The sequence below is a fragment of the Natator depressus genome, chromosome 6, assembly GCF_965152275.1.
Source record: "Natator depressus isolate rNatDep1 chromosome 6, rNatDep2.hap1, whole genome shotgun sequence".
Taxonomy (NCBI): Eukaryota; Metazoa; Chordata; order Testudines; family Cheloniidae; genus Natator; species Natator depressus.
This window is the reverse complement of record NC_134239.1, coordinates 105,188,147-105,214,493: the sequence shown is the minus strand read 5'-3', so window position 1 is coordinate 105,214,493 and position 26,347 is coordinate 105,188,147. Positions and strand designations below refer to the sequence as shown.

At 44.7% G+C, this 26,347-nt stretch overlaps 1 protein-coding gene and 1 pseudogene across 2 annotated transcripts in view; one reads left to right on the top strand and one right to left on the bottom strand.

Moving 5' to 3' along the window:
- The window catches only part of PAPOLA (poly(A) polymerase alpha), a 96,785-nt gene that overhangs the window by 24,034 nt on the left and 46,404 nt on the right, over positions 1 to 26,347 (bottom strand). For both annotated transcript variants that reach the window (XM_074956188.1, XM_074956189.1), the window contains exons 13-15: positions 25,692 to 25,745; positions 24,670 to 24,789; positions 11,118 to 11,227 (exon numbers count right to left, since the gene is read on the bottom strand). In XM_074956188.1, coding sequence (XP_074812289.1) covers positions 11,118 to 11,227; positions 24,670 to 24,789; positions 25,692 to 25,745 — 284 coding nt within the window. The remainder of the gene's footprint in view (positions 1 to 11,117; positions 11,228 to 24,669; positions 24,790 to 25,691; positions 25,746 to 26,347) is intronic.
- On the top strand, positions 21,557 to 23,319 carry LOC141988378 (E3 SUMO-protein ligase ZBED1-like; annotated as a pseudogene).

Here is a 26,347-nt window from a genome sequence, read left to right as displayed (position 1 = left end):
GGAGGGGATGACAGAGGCCAGTGAAACCATGCAAAATTTCTACTTCTTGAGTCGTCGCAGATCCAGAATAGGTCTTAGACCCCCTTTTGCTTTTGGGATCAGGGAACAGCAGGAGTAGAAATCTTTCCCCCACATTTCCTGAAGGGCCTCCTCTACTGCCCCCAGTTGTAGGAGACTGTCTACCTCCTGAACCAGGAGTTGCTCATGAGAAGGGTCCCTGAAGAGGGACTGGGAAGAGGGGGGATGGGAAGGAGGGTGGCCGAAAACTGGAGGGAGTAGCCCACTGACAATTTCTAGCACCCGTGGTCCGAGGTGACCCTTGACGAGGCCGAATGGTAGGGACGGAGATGGCTGAGGAAAAGATGGGGACGATCCGGGGAGGTGACCGGGGTGTCGCTCTCAAGTGCGGCCTCAAAACACCTGCTTCTGGTCCCTGTGATGTTTCGCTGGGCCAGGCTGCGCAGGTGAACGGGAGGAGGAAGAACAGAGGCGATTAAAACTAGTGTCCCTTCTCCTTGTAGATACCTGCTGAGGCTGCCAAGACCTTGGTGGCAAGGGCAGCCGGAATTGCTTCCTCGCCAACTGAGACGTATGCAACCCCAGAAAGTGAAGGGTGGCCCAAGTGTCCTTCAGACTGTGCAGCCTCGTATCCCTTTGTTCTGCAAATAGCCCAATTTCATCAAACGGGAGATCTTGTATTGAGGACTACATCTCCTGGGATAGGCCCGCGGTCTGAAGCCAGGAACTGTGCCTCATGACCACTGCTGAGGCAATCACCCTGGCCACTGAATTGGCTGCATCCCAGGCCATCTGGAGGGAGCACCAAGCCACTGCAGTACCCTCCTCAACCAGGGCCTCAAACTCCTGGGTCACTTCCTAGGACATGAAGTCCTTAAACTTGTGGAGGGAGTCCCACAGGTTAAAATTATATCACCTCAAAAGAGCCTGGTGGTTCGTGACTCGGAACTGGAGACTGGACGTGGAACAAAATTTCCTCACGAAAAAGGTCCAGTCTCTTGGCCTCCTTATTTTTGGGAACGGAATTAGAATGCCCTTGCTTGTCCTTTCTGTTGGCCACCGACAAAACCAATGACTCTGGGGTGGGTGGGTGTATAAGTAGGGCCCTACCAAATTCACGGTCCATTTTGGTCCATTTCACACTCATAGGATTTTAAACATTGTAAATTTCATGATTTCAGCTATTTTAAATCTGAAATTTCACAGTGTTTTAATTGTAGGGGTCCTAACCCAAAAGGGAGTTGTGGGTGGTTACAAGGTTATTGTAGTGGGGGTTGCGGTACTGCTACCCTTACTTCTACACTGCTGCCTTCAAAGCTGGGTCCTCAGTCAGCAGCCACCATCTCTGGCCGCCCAACAAAGAAGGCAGCAGTGCAGAAGAAAGGAAGGGTGTCATGGTATGGTATTGCCACCCTTACGTCTGTGCTGCTGCTGGTGTCGTGCTGCCTTCAGAGCTGGGCACCTAGAATCATAGACTTTAAGGTCAGAAGGAACCATTATGATCGTCTAGTCTGCACAACGCAGGCCACAGAATCTCACCCACCCACCCCTGTAACAAACCCCGGACCTATGTCTGAGCTATTTAAGTCCTCACCTCGTGGTTTAAAGACTTCAAGGTGCAGAGAATCCTCCAGCCAGTGACCCGTGCCCCACGCTGCAGAGGAAGGCGAAAAACCCCCAGGGCCTCTGCCAATCTGCCCTGGAGGAAAATTCCTTCCCGACCCCAAATATGGCAATCTACTGAACCCTGAGCATGTGGGCAAGACTCAACAGCCAGACACTCAGGAAAGAATTCTCTGTAGTAACTCAGATCCCACCCCGTCTAACATCCCATCACAGGCCATTGGGCATATTTACCGCTAAGTCAAAGTGTTGGATCATATTAAAGAAGTTCTGTATTAAAATCACAAATGAGTTTGATTCCCCATAGTTTAAATTCCAGGGTATTACTAATTAAGAGGTCTCTTGGGTTTTGGTACTGTTTCTCTCCCTCTATGTGTGAAACTTGCAAGCTGCTAATTGTGTTAGTACATTCTAAGACAGAGTCTGTTCTCAAAGCAATTCACAGAGACTCAAAGCAATACTCTAACAACAGAAACAGCACCCAGAGACTCCTCGCCCTTTTGTTGTATTAACAATTGTGATTAAAATAGAGATAGAGGATGTATGTGGATGGATGCTTGGTGTGGATAATAACTGAATGATCAGGGAGGTGCCAGCCTAAGAATCCAGTGTCCATCGGCTGAAGAAGGCGTCAAGTGGAAATAACCAGAGGACCCCCGGAGGGCAGACTGGAATCCACCCAACAGCCTCAAGAATGGGAGAACCAAAGAACAAGATAACATCTAGCAGCACGGAGCCGTCAGGAATGTGCCATCTGCTGATTGATTCAGCAACAGCATGATGAAGCAATTCCCACAGACTGGCCTAGGAAGAAATTCCTATAAAAAGAGACTCTAAAAAGTGAGAACTTTGGGGTCTGATTCTGCAAACCAACTTCCAGGAGCATCAGATGAGCATCTGACAAGGCCCTGCTCCCTCCTCATGTCCAGGCCACCTGGCCAGTGGCTTGGCATGAGCAACTCTAAGGCTGGTAACTATGATGACAACCTTGCAGAACCTGTGTGTGTGTGTGTGTGTGTGTGTGTGTGTGTGAATGTGTGAATAAATATGAGATTGAATGGAATGTTATAGCTATAACTAACTGCTTACTATGATAACAACCTTGCAGAACCTGTGTGTGTGTGTATGAATGAATGAGTGAATAAAGATGAGATTGAATGGAATGTTACAGCTGTAGACTATGATTCTTTCTGTATTCACAATAAATGTGGTATTTTGCCTTTTTCCCTTTAATAAGATCCTGCTGGTTTTTAATTTATTGGTACAACAAAAGATCAATTGCCAAAATTAGGCTATCCCATCATACCATCCCCTCCATAAACTTATCAAGCTTAGTCTTGAAGCCAGATATGGCTTTTGCGCCTTCTGCTCCCTTTGAAAGGCTGTTCCAGAACTTCACTCCTCTGATGGTTAGGAATCTTGATCTAATTTCAAGTCTAAACTTCCCGATGGCCAGTTTATATCCCTTTGTTCTTGTGTCCACATTGGTACTGAGCTTAAATAATTCCTCTCCGTCCCTGGTATTTATCCCTCTGATATATTTATATAGACCAATCATATCTCCCCTCAACGTTCTTTTGGTTAGGCTAAACACGCCAAGCTCTTTGAGTCTCCTTTCATAAGAAAGGTTTTCCTTTCCTCGGATCATCCTAGTAGCCATTCTCTGTACCTGTTCCAGTTTGAATTCATCCTTCTTAAACATGGGAAACCAGAACTGCACACAGTATTCCAGATGAGGTCTCACCAGTACCTTGTATAACTGTACTAACACCTCCTTATCTCTCCTGGAAATACCTCGCCTAATGCATCCCAAGACTGCATTAGCTTTTTTCACGGCCATATCACATTAGCGGCTCATAGTCATCCTGTGATCAACCAATAGTCAGAGATCCTCCTCCTCCGTTACTTCTAACTGATGTGTCCCCAGCTTACAACAAAATTTTCAGTTAAAAATCCCTAAATGCATGACCTTGCACTTTTCACTATTAAATTTCATCCTATTACTATTACTCCAGTTTACAATGTCATCCAGATCTTCCTGTATGATATCCCGGTCTCTCTCTAAATTAGCAATACCTCCCAGCTTTGTGTCATCCGCAAATTTTATTAGCACATTCCCACTTTTTGTGCGAAGGTCAATAATAAAAAGATTACATAAGAGTGGTTCCAAAACTAATCCCTGAAGAACTCCACTAGTAACCTCCCTCCAGCCTGACAGTTCACCTTTCAGTATGACCCATTGTAGTCTCCCTTTTAACCAGTTCCTTATCCACCTTTCAATTTTCATACTGATCCCCATCTTGCCCAATTTAGCTAATAATTCCCCATGTGGAACCATGTCAAATGCCTTACTGAAATCGAGGTAAATTAGATCCACTGCATTTCCTTTGTCTAAAAAAATCTGTTACCTTCTCAACAAAGGAGATCAGGTTGATTTGGCATGATCTACTTTTTGTAAAACCATGTTGTATTTTGTCCCAATTACCATTGACCTCAATGTCCTTAACTACTTTCTCCTTCAAAATTTTTTCCAAGACTTTGCATACTACAGATGTCAAACTAACAGGCCCGAAGTTCCCCGGATCACTTCCCTCCCCCCCCTTCTTAAAAATAGGAACTATGTTAGCAATTCTCCAGTCGTACAGTACAACCCTTGAGTTTACAGATTCATTAAAAACACTTGCTAATGGGCTTGCAATTTCATATACCAATTCCTTTAATATTCTTGGATGAAGATTATCTGGGCCCCCCGATTTAGTCCCATTAAGCTGTTAGAGTTTGGCTTCTACCTCGGATGTGGTAATATCTACCTCCATATCCTCATTCCCATTTGTCATCCTACCATTATCCCTAAGCTCCTCATTAAAGACTGAGGGAAAGTATTTGTTTAGATATTGGGCCATGCCTAGATTATCCTTAACCTCCACTCCATCCTCAGTGTTTAGTGGTCCCACTTCTTCTTTCTTTGTTTTCTTCTTATTTATATGGCTATAGAACCTTTTACTATTGGTTTTAATTCCCTTTGCAAGGTCCAATTCTACATGGCTTTTGACCTTTGTCACTTTATCCCTACATATTCTGACCTCAATAAAGTAATGCTGATCCCTCCCATCTTCCACTCCTTGCAGGCTTTCTGCTTTTTCTTAATCACCTCTCTGAGATGCTTGCTCATCCAGGTTGGTCTACAACTCCTGTCTATGAATTTTTCCCCCTTTCTTAGGATGCAGGCTTCTGATAGTTTCTGCAACTTTGACCAAGTAATTCCAGGCCTCCTCCGCCTTTAGATCCACAAGTTCTTCAGTCCAATCCACTTCCCTAACTAATTTCCTTAATTTTTTAAAGTTAGTCCTTTTGAAATCAAAAACCCTAGTCAAAGATCTCTTTTTGTTTATCCTTCCATTTAGTTTGAACCGAATTAGCTCATGATAGCTCGAACCAAGGTTGTCCCCTACAACCATTTCTTCTATGAGGACCTCACTACTCACCAAAACCAAATCTAAAATGGCATCCCCTCTTGTTGGTTCAGCAACTACTTGGTGAAGGAATCCATCTGCTATCGCATCCAGGAAAATCTGAGCCCTATTATTATTACTAGCACTTGTCCTCCAGTCTATATCTGGAAAGTTAAAGTCTCCCATGATCACACAATTCCCATTACTATTTACTTCATTAAAAGCATTAAAGAGGTCTCTATCAATATCCAAATCAGATGCCAGTGGTCTACAGCACACCCCAAGCACTATCCCAGCGGAGGCTCTAGTAGCTCTCTTTCCCAATGTGATTTTTGCCCAGACACTCTGTCTTATTCATTCCATCAGTTCTTATTTCTTCACAGTCTACCTCATCATTGATATACAATGCTACTCTACCACCTTTGCCTTTATTTCTGTCTTTCCTAAACAGCACATACCCCTCAATACCTGTACTCCAGTCATGACTACTATTCCACCATGTTTCTGTTATCCCTATAATATCTGGTTTCACTTCCTGCACCAGTAGCTCTAGTTCCTCCATTTTGTTACTTAGGCTCCTCGCGTTAGTGTACAAACATCTTAATTTTTGCTGTTTGGCTTTGCTCACGTTCTTTACCCGATTAGGCACAGACATTCTACCACCAGTATCACCTATTAGACTGGTATCTACACTACCCTTCCTCCTTACCTCCATTCTCCTACCCACGGCTGTATCCTTTCTTACTTCGTTTTCTTCCCTCTCAATGTTAAAATCCGGCATGGAGATTACCTGGACATCTCCCAACCATTTCCCTCAAATTCCTAGTTTAAAGCTCTCTTAATCAGTTGTGCCAGTCTCCATCCTAGAAGTCTATTTCCCTCCTTACAAAGGTGCAGTCCATCCCGAGAGAACAGTCCTCTGTCCACGAATGCTTCCCAATGGCCATACATCCCAAAGCCCTCCTTATAGTGCCACTGCCTGAGCCATCTGTTGATCATCAAAAATCTTGTCACACCTTTGTTGACTTTCTCTAGGAACAGGCAGAATTCCACTGAAGATCACCTAACCCTCGATTTCCTTAAGCGTCTTCCCCAGCCAGGCACAGTCTCCCTTGATACGTTCCAGGGAGAATCTACCCGTATCATTTGTTCCCACATGAAGGACAATCAGTGGATTCTTTCCCACTCTCATTAGGATCCTCTTCAGCCTCAGGTCCACATCCCATATCTTAGCACCCGACAGATAGCACACCTTTCTGTTCTCTGGATCAGCTCTGGTTACTCTCCTGTCTAGTCTTCTCAGTAAGGAGTCCCCAATCATGTAGAGCTGCCTTTTTCTGGTGATGGTGTGATTTTCCGGTCTATCCCCTGTTCCGTCTGGCTGCAAGTCCTCTTGATTCCTATTCTCTCTTGCAATCCTCTGCAACCCATCCCGTATCCTCCTGGGGCTCATATTTGGTGTTGTCTCCATTGCCTCTTCCCCTCTTCCTATAGGACAAGCTACTCTTCTCTTCTTCCTTGCCCTTTCACCTTCGTGACCACCTGCTGTGCCCCTTCTTAATTTCCCAACTCTACAAACCTGTTCCTGAGCTCTATTTCTCCTTCACTAGCCTGTCTGTTCCTCTGCCTGCCTCTTAGTCTTCCCCCGAAACCCCCTTGCAAACACCTGGCCAACATCCGCCACTTTCCAGTCACCCAGCTCTGAAGGCAGCATAGAAGTAAGGGTAGCAATACTGCAACTCCTCCTAAAATAACCTTGCAATTCCCCTGCAACTACCTTTTGAGTCAGGACACTTAATTTGAGAATGAAATCTGTATAGTATAGGGTAAAAGCACACAGAGACCAGATTTCACAGTCCATGACGCATTTTTCATGGCCATGAATTTGGTAGGACCTTAAGTATAAGTATTCAAACCCCTTGGCAGAGACAAAATACTTTTTCTCAGCCCTCTTGGAAGTTGAAGGGATGAAGGACAGGGTTTGCCAGAAGACTTTGGCAATGTTTAGGACTCTTTCATGCACCAGCAGCGTGACATGGGTGGGGGTGGATGCAGAGAGCACACTGAACAAAGTGTCTGATTGCTCCACCATCTCTTCTGCCTCTAGGCCAAAGTTACTGGCTACCCTTCGGAGCAGAGCTTGGTGCTCCTTAATGTCATCTGATGGGCTAGCAGGGGAGGGCCCCGCCACCACTTCATCTGGAGAGGGGGATGATGACTAACCACTGGGGGAGGGCCTCGGGCATCATCCCCTGCAGGGGAAGGGGGTCTCAGGGTGGGCACCTGTCCCTCCACCTCAGCGTCCGCTAGTGCTTCACGCACCGAACCTGTTGCTACTGGTGCCGATTGGAGCTTGTCTGATGTGGCGACCAACAATTGGCGAGATGGGGGCATCGGCATAACTGGCATGCCCCAGGCATTCCAGTAAGACCATTGCGCTGGACACTAGCCCTGTTGCCAGGACGGCATCACTGAGGTGGATGCAACTTCAGGATCCCAGTTGTGACAGTGCTGTTTCGGTGAGGGGCTAGACTCCCTCTCCATGCCAGAGGAATCCTCCTCCGGTGACCAGGGCAGGGCCATTGATGCCTGCGTCTGGAGGCTAACCGGCACCATGAGTGACTGGTGCCTCAAATAGTCAGACCGGTGCTGGGAGTAGGGGGAGCGGCGCCATGTCGAGGAGCACCCCGAAGGTCTCTGTGACAGTGATAGTCAGCATGGGGAGGGTTGTCACAAATATGACTGGTGCCGACTACACGGCGACCGGCGCTTCCCTCTGGGTGAGACTCGATGCGAGGGCAGAAACCGGGAGTGCAGTGCTGGCCATCTGTGGCAGTGAACTGGTTGGGCTGATGCGGAGACCAGGGATGCGGCGACAAAGGGCTCTGCCTCGGCTCCAGAGACCAGCGGTGCTCACTCGCTTTCTAGGAGGCTTTCACAGCTGGCTTGCCCTCATAGGGAGCCTTTTCTGGGTCCATCGCTGCACGTGGTGCTGGCTGTGGTGGGAGAGTCCTTTGCTCTCTGGGTGCCGGGAAGACACTGACTGCACCATCAGTCTGGATCGTTTACCGCTCCCCGGAGTCTGTTGTGGATCCCTTATGGGGGTAGGAGGACGTGCCCCCTCGCAGCTCCGGCGTGCACAGGTGACCCTGGCAGGGTCCTCTGCACAATGCCCCTTGGTCTATCTTTCTCGGTACCAGGTCCCACTTCTTGGTCTTCTTGGGCACCAGCAAAGGGGATTGGTGCTGGGTAGAGCCTAGTGCTGGGGGTGCACTACACACTAAAGCCAAAGTGCTGGGCATTGCGTCCAGCTGGGCCGGCTCCGAGGCTGGCTGAAGAACCGCCTACATGAGGAGGGCCCTCAAGTGAATGTCTTGTTCTTCCTGTGTCCTGGGACAAAAGTTCTTACTGATGCGACGCTTTTAACTTGGGATTCCCCCCAGGCAATTCAGACAGCTACCATGTGGGTTGCTGACAGGTATAGGCCTATTACAGTCAGCACATGGCTTAAAACCCGGTGACCGGGGCATGTCCTGCCTGAGGCAAAGTCCCTGCCGGGACCCTAACTGACTAACTACAGTACTTAAGAGCTACTTACTAACTAATCTACAATAAAACAAAACCATTTACAGATGAAACGAAGTTCAAAAGGGAAAGAAACCACTGACCACTTGCGATGCAAGGGAGAGAGGCACGCCGACCAACCACCACGGGCAATAAGAAGGAACTGAGAGGGCATAGGGCTGGTGGTGCCTGATATACCAACGCATGAGCGCGGCACTCAAGGGGGCGCCACAGCCAACCCTATGGATACTGCTAAGGCAAGTCTCTGACAACTGTGCATGGGGGTGCACACACACCGAGAATGGAATCGACATGGACAAACACTCAAAGAAGAATGTATCTTTAGTCTATATTCCTGTCAAAAATAATTTAAAAGTTACATAAAACCAATATACACCCAATAGCATATTACCACCAGATCATAAGAAAGGAGTAAATTCAAAGATGAAATTGATAGTGTACGTCAGGTGGGATGAGTACTGAAAGATTATATAGCAATGGGAGCTGGATTAATCCCTTTGCTGTTCATTTCCAGATTAACGTCTAGTTAAGATTCCCCATACCTCAGAAAGAAACATTTTTGGAGGTATTTGTTAAAACTCTAACTAAAAGTTTTGGTTTGGATATAGTCTATAAATTCTACTTATAGAGCTCCGTGTTTGACAACTGAGATATTCAGAGACCATTCAGAAACGTAAGTCTTGAATGCTGTTTTCAAGCGATAAGAATTTAGGATCTATTTGCAAAGAGTATATTTGCCATTCCAGTTGAGGGAAGAGCTTCTAGATTAGATTTTAGATTGTAAAGCAAGATAATTAAAAACACTAAGTAGGAAGAGTGCTAATCAGCCTGTCTACATTCTCTAGTCAAATCAAAGGAGTGTAGCACTCGCTATCTTTAATCAAGCAGCTTATATTCACCGTTTTGGGAGAGGGAAAGAAATTTCCTTTTGATTGAGAACAGATGTTAACTGCACATAGAAGCACCAAGATTTTCAAACACCCGTCAAAAAAATTTATGAAATCTCAATAAAATTGCCTTTTTTTTTTTTTTTTTTTTAAAGGGGGAAGGTCAGGGAAACAAAGGGAAGAGTAATGAAAGGATGACAGAATGCAAGTCATTACACAAATATCTCAAATCAAACCAGTTTAATGTTTAAACTAGAGATTTTAAACATTTTTATGTTGGAAATCCAGAGGTCCATTTACAAATGGCTGAATCTTGCATTTCATGTTGGGAGGTGAGCTTGTGTGGTTTCTCTCCCTCCTCTATTTAAGGCAACTTCATTACTTTACAACATTATTTTAGTCCAGTTTAAGATACTTTTCCACATTTTACATTTACCACTTACTGCGACTATATTACTGTATGCCAAATTCATAGTATTCACTAAATAAGCCTCAACTTGGGAATCCACAGACAGAGGTTTGTTAAGAAATGCTTTATTGCACACAGTACGGAAGTTATGAAACAACACTTAAACCTCTGTCAAAACAACACTGTCAATACATCTAATCAATCTTACACAGAACACTGCCATATTCTTAATTTTGCTCTCCAGATGTTATGTTGCAAATTTCCACCAATGTTGTCCTTTTTGGTTTGTCAAAAGCATTTTAAACAGATTGTGAAGTTAGCATGACTTATTTATTTTTGTGTTGTGTATCATCTCTGAATATAGGTTTCAGAATAGCAGCCGTGTTAGTCTGTATCCGCAAAAGGAGTACTTGTGGCACCTTAGAGACTAACCAATTTATTTGAGCATGAGCTTTCGTGAGCTACAGCTCAAAGCTTATGCTCAAATAAATTGGTTAGTCTCTAAGGTGCCACAAGTACTCCTTATCTCTGAATATAGTCAGTACAACACTAGGAATGAATTACACTTTACTAGTTAGGATGAGCTCCAACATATTGGATTAACTGCAGCAATGCACAAGGTATGCTGCCTAGGTTCTGCTATTAATCTGTTTTCAGTAACAGATATAAACATGGAAAAAGATTTACACTGAAGCATACATTTTCCATTAACATACGTAGGTCACAATTGTTGATTAAGTATAAATGTTTATAATATCACTTAAAGCCATGTAATTTACTATATGGAATAAGAAACATTTTAAAAGTTTTACCTTCTTCAGTGAGAAGTATGTTGCAAATTATGCCTTAAATAAGGTACAGTTTATGAAAAAATTAAATTCTTATGACCAAATTAGTCAGTTATGTCCCAAATGTAAAGTTGCCGAGTTGATTGTCCTGCAAATGTCTCCAGAATCAACATACTGAAGCCATTCAAACAAAAGTTTTGCTACTAATTTTCTATACATCCAATAAGCAATAAAAAACAAACATATCATATCCTTCCACCTAGACCCATGGTAGAATATTTTGAAATGAAGGCCACATAATTACACATTCAGCACAAACTAATTAATTTCAAGCTTTTAGAGAAGCCAAGCTTACCTGTGTCAGTGAAAGACTGGATGTCATATGTAAGATCAACACTCAGATTTTCAGAATTTTCTGTCTTCTTAAACACTAAACCAATCACCCACATTGTACGAAATTCTTCCCTGAAAAGTTTTATAAAAAGAATCATGTAATATTGGAAGAAAGCCTTTAAATTACTTAATCTAAAACTCAGATGACGTGGTTTGTAACACTGGTGCAAAATCTGATAACGTTGTTGGTTACATCTTAGCTCAACTGGCATGAAACAAGATTAAAGTACCCAGAAATCCAACTGTTAAGAATTCCTACTAAACCATAATAGTAAGACAAAAAGTCAATTTCATATTACTTACTAATCAGTGTTATTAGCCATATTTTAAAAGGTATAAGGCAAGTGCAAAACACTTCTTTAAGTTTTGCTTTTTCAGTTTCAAGTTTAGTCTGTTTACACAAAAATCTTCAGACGTTAACAAGAAAAGTTACTTGACTTTTAGTTTGCCTACACAGATTTTCACTTAAGATTTTCAAGACATCAGAGGTGGGCAAACTACAGACCGCGGGCCACATCTGGCCCTCGGGACTGTCCTGCCTGGCCCCTGAGCCCCCGGCCCCTCCCCCACTGTTCCCCCTCCGCTGCGTGCTCATGCAGGGCAGTGCAGCAGCATGTCTGGATCTGGCCAGGCAGTGCAGGTGTCAGACATGCTGCTCTGAGCGGCATGGTAAGGAGGTTGGATATAGGGCAGGGGGTCCCGGGGGGCGGACAGGGAGCAGTTGGATGGGGCCGAGGTTTGGGGGTGGGGAGGCAGGCAGAGGATGGGGAACAGGGGGAGGTTGGATAGGGCAGAGGTTCGGGGGGTGGGGTGGGGTGGAGGGGGTTAGGGGCAGGGGTCCCAAGAGGGGGCAATTGGGATGGGTGGAGGGTTCTGAGGGGGGCAGCCAGAGGGCAGGAAGTGGGAGGGGTCGGATAGGGGGTGGGGGCCAGGCTGTTTGGGGAAGCACAGCCTTCCCTAGCCGGCCCTCCATTCAGTTTCACACCCCGATGTGGCCCTTGGGCCAAAACGTTTGTCCACACCTGCACTACATGCTTTGGCATGTAAACTCAGAATCCTCTAGCAAAGGTCAACTGTTAGGAGCAATGCATGCACTTGTGTGGATCTACACATATCAAAGCAAAGGTAGACAAAGGATCTTGGGTCCAACTGTCCTCATTTCCCCCCCCACTCCTTACTGTTTAAAGAGCCTAAATTCCAGAGAAGGAAGATGCTGTCATGGGTCTATCTGCAATCTATTCAAAGAACTACAGTTACAAATAAGGCTACATCTACACTACCACTTATGTCGCTCAGGGGTATGAATATTCCACCCCCCCCCCAGAGCGACATAAGTCACGCAGGCATAAGCGCACATCTTCTGCCACTCACCGAGGTGGTTTAAGGCTTACGAGAGAGCTTTGCCGTTGGCATAGAACGTCTTCACTACTCGCGCTGCAGTGACACGGCTACAGAGGTACAGCCATGCCGCTGCAGACCTGTAAGTGCAGACATGCCCTAAGTAACCTCTTTTCAAGCACTGCTATATATCTATATCTATCTATCCTCCCACTCTTGGCAGAGTCATTAGTCATTACAATCCTCAAAGAATATGGGTCCGAGAACTATTTAACAAAAAGAATGCAGGGACTGGTCTTCCAAAGCTGACATAAAACCTAAATGACAAATTAAGAGAGCCATACAGATACTAATTGAGCAATGCACGAGATAAATCACATTTTCAATGATGTTTCCATATCCAAATTTGTGATAGAACTTTGTTAAATATGCTGTATAGAATTCTTTGATCTTTAAGGTACTGAAATATCCCTGAGGGTTGACTATATTAAAGTGTAATCCATGTGGAGAGCCTGGAAATTTGTAAACTGCACTAGTCCTAGAAGACTCCCCACCACTTCAAGAAGCATCTTTACTTTGTCAAGTATGAAATCTAGGAAGAGACACTGGCAGACTGATAAAGACTGGTTCAGACCAAGCCCAGATCCAACTGCTTTCAAAGGAATTTAAGGAATCCAGGTTTGAAAGTTGTGGCTCATATTTAGGGCCCTACCAAATTCGCGGTCATGAAAAATGCATCATGGACCGTGAAATCTGGTCTTCCCCTGCGAAATCAGGTCTTTTGTGTGCTTTTACCCTATACTATGCAGATTTCACAGGAGAGACTAGTGTTTCTCAAATTGTGGGCTCTGACCCAAAAAGGAGTTGGGGGGGGGGGTCACAAGTTTATTGGGGGTGGGGGAAGAGGAGAGGGGTTACAATATCATCACTCTTACTTCTGCGCTGCCTTTAAAGCTATGTGGCCAGAGAGCAGCAGCTGTTGGCCAGGCACCCAGCTCTGAAGGCAGCGCCCTGCCAGCAGCACAAAAGTAAGGGTGGCAATACCATACCATGCCACCCTTACTTCTGCACTGCTGCCTTCAGAGCTGGGCAGCTAGAGTAGAGGCTGCTGACTGAAGGTCCAGCTCTGCAGGTAGCAAAGGTAAGGGTGGCAATACCATATCATCCCATCCTTCTGCACGGCTGTTGGTGGTGGCTCTGCTGGTGGTGGTTCCCGGCCAGCAGCTGCCACTCTCCAGCTGCTGAGCTCTGAAGCCAGAGCCGCCACCAGCAGCGCAGACAGAAGGAAGGGTAGCAGTACCACAACCTCTCCTACAATATCCTTGCAACCCTCCCACAACTCCTTTTTTGGGGTCAGGACCCCTACAGTTACACCATAAAATTTCAGATTTAAATGACTGAAATCATGAAATCTGCAATTTTTAAAATCTTATGACGATGAAATTGACGAAAATGGACTGTGAATTTGGTAGGGCCATACTCATATGTACAAACTTTGTTTACACTTGGAAATTAACCCATTGGTAGAGAAGTTTGTCAGCAGTAACTCCCCTAAAACCAGCAACAAACACGGTTTCGCTATTAGGCCTGGTTTACACGACACAGTTAGGTTGATGCAAGGTAGCTTACATCAACCTAGTTGTGCATGTGTCTGCACTCTAATTAGTCTCCCACCACTGTACGCACCATTACACCAACACAGTATCACCACCTCTCCGAGTGGCATAGAGTCAATGTATTTAGGTCAACACAGGGAACCTAGACACAGCATTCGTTATGTCAACCCAAACTGTCCCACAATGACCCACACTAACTGCTCTGGTCACCACTGTGAACTTCACTGCTCAGGGAATCATGGAGACCAGAACTGCCCTCCCCTTTAAATCCCTACAAATTTTTGAAATTCCTTTTCCTACTTGCACACCTAGCAGCTCTCCACTGTTTGTGCAACTGCCTAGCTGACCATGCTGGCTAAATGCTTCTGACATGGCCCTGCCTCGAGTAGTCAGGAGATATTGGATCTCCTGGGCCTGTGGGGAGAAGTGGCTGTGCTGGCACAGCTCTGTAACAGCCATAGAAACATTGACATCTACGAGCAGATTGCTCAGGGGATGCAGGAGAAGGAGTACGACTGTGATCAGCAGCAGTGCTGCATAAAAGAAGTTGCGGCAGGCATAGCAGGTGGCGAGGGAGAACAACAATCCAGCTGGTGCAAAGCTGCAGACCTGCCACCTTTACAAAGAGCTACATGCCATACTCCGCAGAGATTCCCCCCACCCACCCACAGCACCATGGATACTTCCAAGAACCCCGAAGGACAAGCCCCTGCCATGAACAGTGAGGAAGATATGATAGTGGACAAGGAAGAGGTTTATGGGGAACAGGTGACTGGGGGCTCCAGCGGTGCAGTGAGCCAGAACCTGTTTTTGATTTCATCACAGACCAGCCAATCAAGCACAGGTGAGCTCAATTCAGAGGAAGGAATCTTAGGTAAAAGTAAGTAGATAAATCTTCAATTACATGGATGGCACCCCCAAAGTAGCAGAGCACAGTATTTTAACTATTCATTCATTTCCTTATGCTAGAAGAGGCAGTAGTTCAACCAAGAGGGGCAGAGTTGCTATCAGCTTTTTCATTCCCCTGTAGAGTTGGTGGAGGGGCATGCCATGCAGGGCAGTTTGTTTATATACACAGGGATGTCTTCTGAATCCTCCTGAGAGATCTCAATGAAACTTCGAAGGAGGTATTCTGTAATCCTCTGCCAAAGGTTTAGAGGGAGAGCTGCCTTATTTCTTGCTCCGTGGTACAACGCTTTCATATGCCACTCAGTGATAACTTCAGCAGGCACCACTGTAGTACACAGGTTACCAGCATATAGGCCAAGGCAGCTTCGGGACACCAGCAGCAGCAGCGCTCTCTCTGCCTTTGTTACCCTCAGGAGTTAGATATCAGCTAAAATCACCACCACCTGTGGAAAATGGTGCCAGTATTCAGTGCCATTGCCTTCTGCTACTAGAATCATGCAACCAAGCAATTCCCTCCTCATTTCCCCAACCTCTGGCAGCCATACTCACCATGGCTAGTGCCATCCACACGCAGTCCCAAACAGAAGTGAAAATGAAGTGCTTGTAACTTTAGGGAAGCAAGAGGAGCGAGTTCAGCATCCTAAGTTCTGCAGTGAATACACTGACAATGGTACCTCTTTGTTTTATCTTCTGCTGCCTTTGTGGCCTTCAGGGTCTCCCCCTCCACACCTGTGTAACACCTGAGCCAGAGAAGGAGGAGAAGGAGAAAGAAGGGGACTCAGGATGACATGTTCAATGAGATCCTGCAAGCCAGTATTGCAAGGGACAATGAATACAGGACCTGGAGAATGAACACTGTAGATAGCCTGGAGAAGGAACAAGTGAAGAGGAGAAAGGTCCAGGAGTCCCAGCAGGAAAAGGAGGAGATGCACCAGGACATAATGGGGTTTCTCAGGCAGCGAACACATGCTACAGACACTGGTGAACCTGCATGTGCAACAGTCCTGGGCTTGCCTCCCCCTGCAACTCATTGAGAACTCAGTACTAAGAAATCCCAATAACCCCTCCCCCACAACATTCCATGAAGCATCATGGTTTGCAGCACTATTCTTACCACTCCACCCCGCGGGACATTAAAGACAATCACAAGCTTCATCTACACAGACACGTGAAAGCTATGGTTGGTGTATATATATCTGTAGTGGACATGAATTCTTTTCCCTTCATAAGTTCAATAGAGATCTTGAGTGTCTCAGGTCCGAAGCAGAAACAACTTGCAGATCCAATACCGTGCCATGATATGAGCCTCGCTGAAGCAACAGACACCCCTCCAGTGCTTGTTGCTCAGAGAAGGAGCGCAGGCAGGATACAGAGTTCTTGAACCCTGGGACACGGGCACAGTCCCCAGAGGGAGGGGCTGTCTCCGAACAGGGATGACCAGTTAACTTACCATTAACTGCTACTAACGCACCAACTACTAACTACGAGAAGAACTGCAAGGAACTATGAATAACTATATACAATGGAAGAAGTCACTCTCTTAGTAAAAACTGAGCACACAAAGGAACGGGGCTTGCGGCAGTAAGAGAGAACTGGAGAGGTGTCGACTCACACGGCCTATTATGCCCTCAACTGTGAACATGAGGAGATGCATGGTATATCAATGGACACTAGTAGGGAAAACCTTCTGGTTCTGGTGGATATGCAGCCACGTTTGGAATATATATAGGGACTATCACTTGAAGAAATCTGGTTGTTCTCTTAATTCATTGGGCCTTAACAACTTTTTAACGTATTTGTTTTAAAACTGCATGGTTTTTTTGGCACCTATTTTGTTACAGAATAAAATTCTGTTAATAATCTTTATTAGTTCACAGCACATGCTACTGAAGCTCAGCAGTTCTGAAAGAAATCAATTATCTGCACAGTGTCATACAACTCAGAGGATCATTCACAAACAAAATAAATAGGTGCACTGATAATGTTACATTCCTACAAATACAGCAATCACCACACAATTCCTACCAGGCCACAAAAGGGCAGTGGCCAGGTAGAACATACCACACACTACTCTCTCACTGTGAAAATGGTCTTTCAAAGCCTCCATGAGTTGTATTGTGCTGCACTGAGCTCTTATAATAGTCCTTGTATCTGGCTGTTCAAATTCAGCAGGCAGCCTCTCCACTCTGCCCTCCATTTGGATGGCAACTTCTCCCCCTTTGCTTCACATATATTATGAAGGACATAGCACGCAGCTATAATCATTGGGGTATTTTTCTCACTGAGATCCAATCTTGTGAGTAAACAACGCCAGCGACCCTTCAAATGACCAAAAGCACATTCAACTGTCATTCTCCATCTGCTGAACCAGTAGTTGAATTGTTCCTTGGTACTGTCGAGGTGGCCAACATATGGCTTCATGAGCCAGGGGTAGGCTGGGTCCCCCAGGATCACTACTGGCATTTCAATATTCCCAATGGTAATCCGCCAGCTGGGAAAGGAAGTCTTCGCTTGTAGCTTTCTGAATAGTCCCGTATTCTTGAGGATGAGAGCATGCCATGGACCTTCCCTGACCAGTCCACACTGATGTCAGTGAGGCATCCCCAGTGATCAACCAATGCTTGCACAACCATAGAAGAGTAGACCTTTCTCTTGATGTACTCAGCGGCAAGGAGGTCTGGTGCCAAAATAGGGGTATGTGCTGTCTATTACTCCACTGCAGTTCAGGAACCCCACTGCTGCAAATCCTCCTACTATGTCCTGCGCATTACTTAGAGCCACAGTCCTGCGTAGTAGGAAGTGATTAATGCCTCTTCACGTTTGCATCAGTGGCCTCTGCAGTGGATTTCCCGACTCCAAATTGATTCCTGACTGACCATTAGCAAACTGACTTTGCACATTTCCACAGTGTGATTGCCACTCTCATCTCCACTGTCAGTACAGCTCTCATTTTCGTGTCCCTGTGCTGAGAGGCTGGGGCAAGCTTAGCACACAGATTTAGGAATGTGGCCTTGTGCATCCAAAAGTTTTGCAGCCATTGGTTTTCATCCCAATTCTGCATTATGATACCATCCCACAAACCAGTGCTTGTTTCTCAGACCAGTGCTTGTTTCTCCACCAACTACAGCTGCTCCATGAACTCCACCAACAATCTTGCATTGATTATCACTATGTCCCATAGCAATTGGTCCCCGAAGGAAATGCCATGATCCCCGCCGATTCAGTTCTTTTTGAAGCTCTGCAAATACTTCAGGATCGTGCGCCCTGTGCTTGCAACACTAATGATGATAATGTAGAGTTGTGCAGGCTCTATGCTTCTGTCAGAGATAGTGGACAATGAGGAGGGCCTTGCAGGTTTGCGAGATTTTGAAAAAAAAGGTACAAAAACTATGGGATACAGGTAACATTATGGGATGGACACAGCTGCGAACTGAGAAGTTGACCCCTTGCTCCCAGTCACCCCTTGGGCGATTCGTTTTGGCCCTACCATGTGTCATGGTTCCTTCCCCACTCTGAACTTTAGGGTACAGATGTGGGGACCTGCATGAAAGACCCCCTAAACTTATTCTTACCAGCTTAGGTTAAACGCCGCCGCCGCCACCAAAGTGTTACACAAAGAACAGGGGAAGTGCCCACTTGGAAACGTCTCCCCCCCAAAATATCTCCCCAAGCACTACACCCCCTTTCCTGGGGGAGGCTTGATAAAAATCCTCACCAATTTGCATAGGAGTTGCATAGAACATATACCCAAACCCTTGAATTTTAAGAACAATGAAAAGCAATCAGGTTCTTAAAAGAAGAATTTTAATTAAAGAAAAAGAATCACCTCTGTAAAACCAGGATGGTAAATATCTTACAGGGTAATCAGATTCAAAACATAGAGAATCCCTCTAGGCAAAACCTTAAGTTACAAAAAGACACAAAAACCGGAATATACATTCCATTCATCACAACTTATTTTATCAGCCATTTAAACAAAACAGAATCTAACGCATATCTAACTAGATTGCTTACTAACTCTTTACAGGAGTTCTGACCTGCATTCCTGCTCTGGTCCCGGCAAAAGCATAACACAGACAGAGAGAACCTTTGTTTCTCCCCCCACCCAGACAAGTATCTTGTCTCCTCATTGGTCATTTTGGTGAGGTGCCAGTGAGGTTATCTTCGCTCCTTAACCCTTTACAGGTGAAAAGGTTTCTCCTCTGGCCAGGAGGGATTTAAAGGTGTTTACCCTTCCCTTTATACTTATGACACCATGCATTGCCAAATCTCCCCAAAGGACAGTGCACTGGATGATGGTGGGTTGCACAATGGGATACCTACCCATGATGCACTACACTTTGCATCAAAAACATACGTGAACTGGCGAGTACATGCACTGCCAACACAAGGAGCCAAGCACGCATATGCCCAAGTGACATACTGACTGGGCGGCTGTATGCAGACGTAACTTGAGTTGACATAAGTTTGTAGTGTGGACATGGACTTAGTATAGGCAGAGCAAAACTAATTTCAAATATGCTTTCTGTAAATGAAAATAATTTTGACACGTTTACACCATTAGTCAGACCATTTTCAGCACCGTTTCAAGAGGATCTGTTAGCAACTACTTTGAACATGTAATTTCTAGGGCTGCCAGTTAACTGCCATTAACGCGTGTGATTAACGATCATAAATAATACGTTAATTTTTTAAAAGCACGTTAATCTCAGACAATCGGGGGGGGGGGGCAGCATCAGCTGCTCCGAAGAACCTACCTCAGGTCAGGTGCAGTAACGCATGAAGCCACCAGAGGGCGGGCGGAAAGAAGAGGCTACAGAAAGACATGGTTCTCATGCCAGCTCCAGCAGAGAAGTATTTTTTAAAAGTAAAAACAGGATGGCCAGAGGCTCACCAGAGCCACCCCCGCACTTGCAGGCTCGCCCCAGCCACCTGCCCCATGCCTTCACCAACCCCCTGCATCTGCGCCTGAGCCCCACACAAGCTCTGCACTGCCCACAGCAGGGTCTCTCCCCCCCAGCCCCGTGCCGCCCAGGGCTGGGGTTGAGCCTGAGCCTCCCTGCCCCCAAGCTTCGCACTGCCCATGGTGGGGTCTTCCCCCAAGCCAGCCCTGTGCCGCCCATGGCTGGGGCTGACCCCCATGCCCCCAAAACTCGGGAGCTGACCCTCCGCCCCCCAGCCCCGTGCCACCTGCAGCTGCGGATGACCTTGCCTCTCCAAGTTTGGGAGCTCACCCCCCTCCTGAGTCCCATGCCGCCTGCAGCTGGGGGCTGACCCTCCCGCCCCCCCCCCCCCCGAGCCCTGGGCCACCTGGGGTTGACCCCCGTCTGAGCTCGGGGGCTGACCCCCACACCCGCTGAGCTCCGTGCCGACTGCACTTGGGGCTGAATCCCAGCCTCCCCAGTTCCCTCCCCTGCTCCTGGACAGCTTTGCGCCACGCAGGGATCAGCTCTGAAGCCAGCACTGCCCACCAGCAGCAAATTTCTCTGCTTTCCTGCTGGCAGTCAGTGCTGTCTTCAGCTGGCCCCTGTGCAGAAGTTGCCACTCTCTGCTCTGCCTTGCAGCCAAGACAAGTGCTCAGTTTTGGTGAAAAAGTAGGGATGGCTGTGACAGAGCTGAGAAAGGGAACTGTCCTGGCCAAAATGGGACATGTTGTCACCCTAGCTGGCCCGCGCACTGTTGTGCCGTGCCCAGCCCGCTCCTCAGTTGCGGGACCAAGCCCCCTGCGTCGTGCCCCATTGCCCCAAGCCAGCCACTCGTTCCAGGGGTACTCCATAGAGAACACGGGCCTGGTGAGCTCAGCCTCCCTGCACCAGCCTCTCCTCCCCTGTAGTATGAGTCCCTGAGGTAAAATCCACCCTCCCTTGCAAACGAAGGCTCACTCAGCTGAAGGGAGCCCACCAAGCTCAGTAAAAGGAGGCGAGGCGAGCCCAGTACCAGAAGCCACCTTTCCAGAAGCAGCAGCAAGACACCTCCCTCATGCTCCTCCTGCACAAGTTATTGCATGCTACTCCGTGCTGTCACCCCCTGCCCTCCCAGACTCTCCTCCTGCACAAGTCTTTGCTTACTTCCCCCCTCCCCTATCCTTCCCCAACACCAAATGCAGATTTCTAAAATGAAACTCTCTTCGGACAGGAGGCGAACCTGGTGACTTCAGAAACCCACCTCAATAGGGGCAGCATCAAGAATTCACCTTTCTTGTGCATAACTTTCACCCCTCTCATCTCCAGAGTACTGACTTTCTGGGATAAAAAAATTTTACTCTTTCAAAAAGCCAAGACTCCTCTGAAGGACACATACAAAATAGTATACAAAAGGCTAACCCAGGAGCAGCAGAATTAAAAAAAGCCTCCTGCACAATTCAGTCCCCTACTGAATGTTAATCCTGAGGTAAAATCTTTCCATATCCATGGCAAAGACTCTTTTGAAAAGGACACTAATATATTGATTATATAGAAGAATTTATTGAATTATTCTAGACATTGACAGTTCTACTGTGTTTTCATGATCTGGACTGATTAAATATCAGAAAAAGTTAATGGAGCAAAGCAGCAACAGTTCAGGTCTTTCGAATGGCAAGTTTATGTTTAAAATACTTCCAAATGTTTTTTTGTCTATAAAGACTTATCTGTAGCTATTGCATGGCTGAGTCCCAATACCACAGAAGCACTTCAAGTCTGCACTTCCACCTACGTTCTAAGCATGCTTTTGCTTCTGGCTCTTGTGCTACAGATAACCCACCGCCAGCAAATTAATCCAGCCAGCCACGACAGAGTACAATTATAGAGCTTCCAGATTGCTACAAGCCCATGAATCAAACAAAGTACAAACACCTTAACCAATACTACTGCAAAGTGGATAACTATGGACTGCAGACCACTCAACATTGTAAATGGTCAGAGGGCTAAGAGATATTATTCAAATTGCATCTTCCACTCAGTCATATACCTTGCCTTCCCAAGGAACCATTGCATCATGAATAAGTGATCTATATGACAATGGGAAGACTACAAAGTTGGAGCTTCTGAAAAATGCACTGGCTATTGCTTTTACTGGTGATCACTGGACATCCTTGAGCAATCACAGCTATCTTGATATCACGGCACACCTCATTGATGCTGCCTGGACATTGCAGTTATTTGCTGTAACAGTAACTCATACTGAAGAGAGACATTATGCTGAAGCATGTGCAGAGCATTTCATGGATGTTGCGAAAGAATGGAATATTCAAGAAAAGGTAACAATTAGTACTGACTGCACATAAAATGGCAGCAGCAGCCAGTCACTTGCCTTTTGAACACATGACATGCATTGATCACAGACTGCAGTGATCCATTACAGTGGCGCTCAGTGATGGTGGTTTTGAAAACGTGCTGGCAAAATGTAGAAAACTTGTGGGCCATTTCAAACACAGCCCAGGTAACAGTACAGAGCTAGGAATACAACAAGCTGCAAATGGACAGAAAGAAAAAAGACTCTTGTACAAGATATTTCAACCAGATGGAACTCCACATTGGCTATGATTCAGAGCCTACTTTGCAATAAAGCCACTATCACATGCACATTAGCTCTTCAAAAGCACAATCTATCAGTGCCAACAGATAAGGATTTTGAAAAACTGCAAAAACTAGAAACACTAGTTGAGCCCTGCAGGTTTGTGACTGAACTCCTTGTGGGAGAGGGGAGAAAAAAGAGAATTGCATGTCTCCTGCTCCGTGGTTTTACCTGTATTCCACCTTATGACAGTCTCTGATGACGACCCAGCATATGTTGTTTGATTTAAGAACACTTTCACGACAGATTTTACAAAACGCAAAGATACCAATCTGAGATTTCTAAAAATAGTTACAGCACTAGACACAAGATTTACGACTCTGAAGTGCCTTCCAAAATCTGAGAGGAATGAAGTGTGGAGCATGCTGTCAGAAGTCTTAAGAGCAACACTCTGATGCAGAAACTACAGAACCCGAACCACCAAAAGAGAAAAATCAACTTTCTGCTTCTGAATCATATGATAAAAATGAACATTGGTCAGTCCCCACTGCTTTGGATCCTTATCAAGCAGAACCCGTCATCAGCATGGACGTATGTCCTCTGGAATGGTGGTTGAAGCATGAAGGGGCATATGAATCTTTAGTGCATCTGGCACGTAAATATCTTGCTATGCTGGCTACAACAATGCCATGCCAATGACTGTTTTCACTTTCAGGTGACACTGTAAACAAGAAGTGGGCAACATTATCTCCCACCAATGTAAACAAGCTTGTTTGTCTGAGTGATTGGCTGAACAAGAAGGACTGAGTGGACTTGTAAGCTCTAAAGTTTTACATTTTTTATTGTTAAGTGCAGTTATTCTTTTTTTACATAATTCTACATTTGTAAGTTCAACTTTCATAATAAAGAGATTGCACTACAGTACTTCAATGAGGTGAACTGAAGTTTTTTATAATACAAATGTTTGTAATAAAAAATAAAGTGAGCACTGTATACTTTGCATTGTGTTGTAATTGAAATCAAAATATTTGAAAATGTAGAAAACATCCAAAATATTTAAAGAAATGGTATTCTATTATTGCTTAATTGCAATTCATTTTTATCTAGTAATTTCTTAATTTTAGACAGTTCTATAAATACTCTTGCCCAAATTCACTTTTTGGGTGTGCAACTAAATTATGCTTACAGCAGCCACCAGTGGGCCCAATCCAAGAAGCCACTGCCTTGTTGAAGAGCCTGTGTAAAAGGTCACGTGGACTTTCTGTAGATATTTCATAATGAAATGAGCACTGATTTTAGAGCTAAATTCAATATGAAAACGCTTTACACGCTACAGACAACACAAAGTCAAAATGTTACACCTGCAAAAATACATGTTAGAACTGTTCACAAAAATTTATTTCCCAGCCTCAGACTTGACATAAATAACCTTTCACTAATCTGGCTATGGCAATTGATACATAGAAAACACCAAGTCAAGTGCAGTTTTCTGGCCAAAAACCAACCAACCAAGCCCAAAACACAGTCCTAACAGTCTGGAAAGCAAAACAACAGAATCAGAACTTGCCAAACATCCTAACGTCAGTTTTGAAACATGCACTTGCTTTCTTCCTACAGGTACTAGACATTAGTGTTTCCTAAAACATTAATCACTGGCAAGTTAAAACACAAAAACTATTAGCTATAGATGTATTTCAAAACTCCAAATCTAACTAAGCTGCCATTTAGGCCGATAATGAAATCAATAAGAGACTGAGTCTGCGACTCTTGCTTGACTCTCAGTGCTGCTAATAAAAGCATAACAACAGACTTTGGTAATAGTCACTCAGACAACTGCAGCACAAGAGGGGAATACCAAGGTTAGCATTATGGCAACTTTGCACAGTATATACTGTGCTAATTAGTGAAGTTGCATCTCTCCATTAAGGTATTACTACTGCTACAAAAGTATCTGTGCGCTAGCCAAGTGATTTTTATGTAAGTGGATGCCAGACTTTACCAATAATTGCTGATACCTTAAGTCATTAGTCAAGTTTACTTTTAATTAAATGTTCATCCATTTCAGTAATGGATTTGAATAACGTAAATTGTAAATTTTCAGTTATCTGCATAGAATGTCCTTCAATTATTGCATTAAGGAGTGAGGATTTGGCTTACTTGTCAGGATTTTCCTTGGGTGCTGGGAATGACTGAGGATTCACGTGAGCCAGTGTAATGAACTCATTCTTTTCCAAGCTTCCAACTAGAATTCGGATTTTTGACTCCACCAAGCCCACCCTAAATGAATAAAAAAAAACAAAAAACACACTTACTAATAAGTGGCAGTTTAAAAATACCTGAAATACAACTACACACTTCTGGGAGGAAAAAGCCAAAATGTTCTGGTTAAACCAATATCTGGAAATACCAAGTAACTAAATACTTGGCCAGACAAGCTCACTCCAGACAAATATCCTAATATTACTTTCCAACAAAGCCATGTAGCTTTGTTCAGTGGAATTCCACATCATCTTGTCTTGAAGTCATGACGACCTTGTCCAAACTGCCTGTGCCCAAAATGACATCAACAATGAAAGATTTTCCTGGGTGTAGTAATTAAGTTACTATGCATTGGTAAGTCTTCAGAAATCAAATAATACCCTAGCCAGGAAAGGCTGAAGGCAGAAAATTGAGAGAGGAATGAATTTGTATTCAGATTAAGGTTTTTTGTTTTTTTGTTTTTTAAAAGCTATTTTACTCTAATGCCTAAACATGTGAAAAAAAAGATGTATCTGTTGAAGATTCAACACCTCCGCTGCTTCAACTAAGGTGAGAGAACTCAAATATCGGAGAACCCCGAATAAAAACCAGAGGAGAGGGAATGAGATCTAGCTATTCAGGCCTTCTTCATACATCATAAAACTCAAGGTAATATCTTTTTAAACCTTTGCAGGTCCTTTTAAATAGAGTACTGCAGCCAATAATATTCTCCTTCATTCTGTTTCCTTAATGAATTTCTGGATTAATGAAAGAGAGCAACATTATTAATTGTCTTCATCTATTTAATTCCAGAGCACAGAATCTTCACCTAATCTTTTCCGTAATATATGTATTACTTGTTCATTTACATATCAGGTTGGTTGGATAAAATTGTTTTGTAATTTGGGGAATTAAAAACCCCCAGCATGCATGATACTCACCATTCTAGTCGCTGTTTTTCTGTTGGTGCACTTGCTAGAAGTACAATGTAATGCCTTTGAAGATAAAGACAACAGGCTATTCTATTTATGTCTGACACTGGACATTCACAGTTATTAACATCCTTATTAGTTTAAGCTACAAATGCCGACAGAAGAATAAAATAAAGAGCTTAAACAATCTACAAGAGGCTGCAGAGGAGTCTGGTATTAACAGATTTTTTTCAAAAAAAATTCAACTCACATTGACGTCCACAGCTGCATTAATATCAACAAAAGGGTAATAAATGCATGGCAATGCAGTAGCTCTTAAGCCAGAATCTCAACTAAGTGCGACTATGACTTAAATCGCCAATTGCAGAAGGCTACTCACTTTGTGGAAGCAAAAGAAATAAAAATAAAAAACAAATATTCAGAGTGCAGCCGTCTGGTGTTTTCGTCACAATTATCTTTTTCTCAAGACATAGCTAGATGACTGGTTTGACACACTGGTTTGAGTATTTTATCAAAAAGGTAAATATAGCGATGAAAGGTAATACAAGTAGTGTCAACTTTAAGAGGTTTTCCAAACAATTTTTCCTGAAGCTTCCTAAAGTGTCTTTCCTCTCCCCATTAATCGGAGACTTCAGGATTTACTCTAGAATAATCGACTATACTCA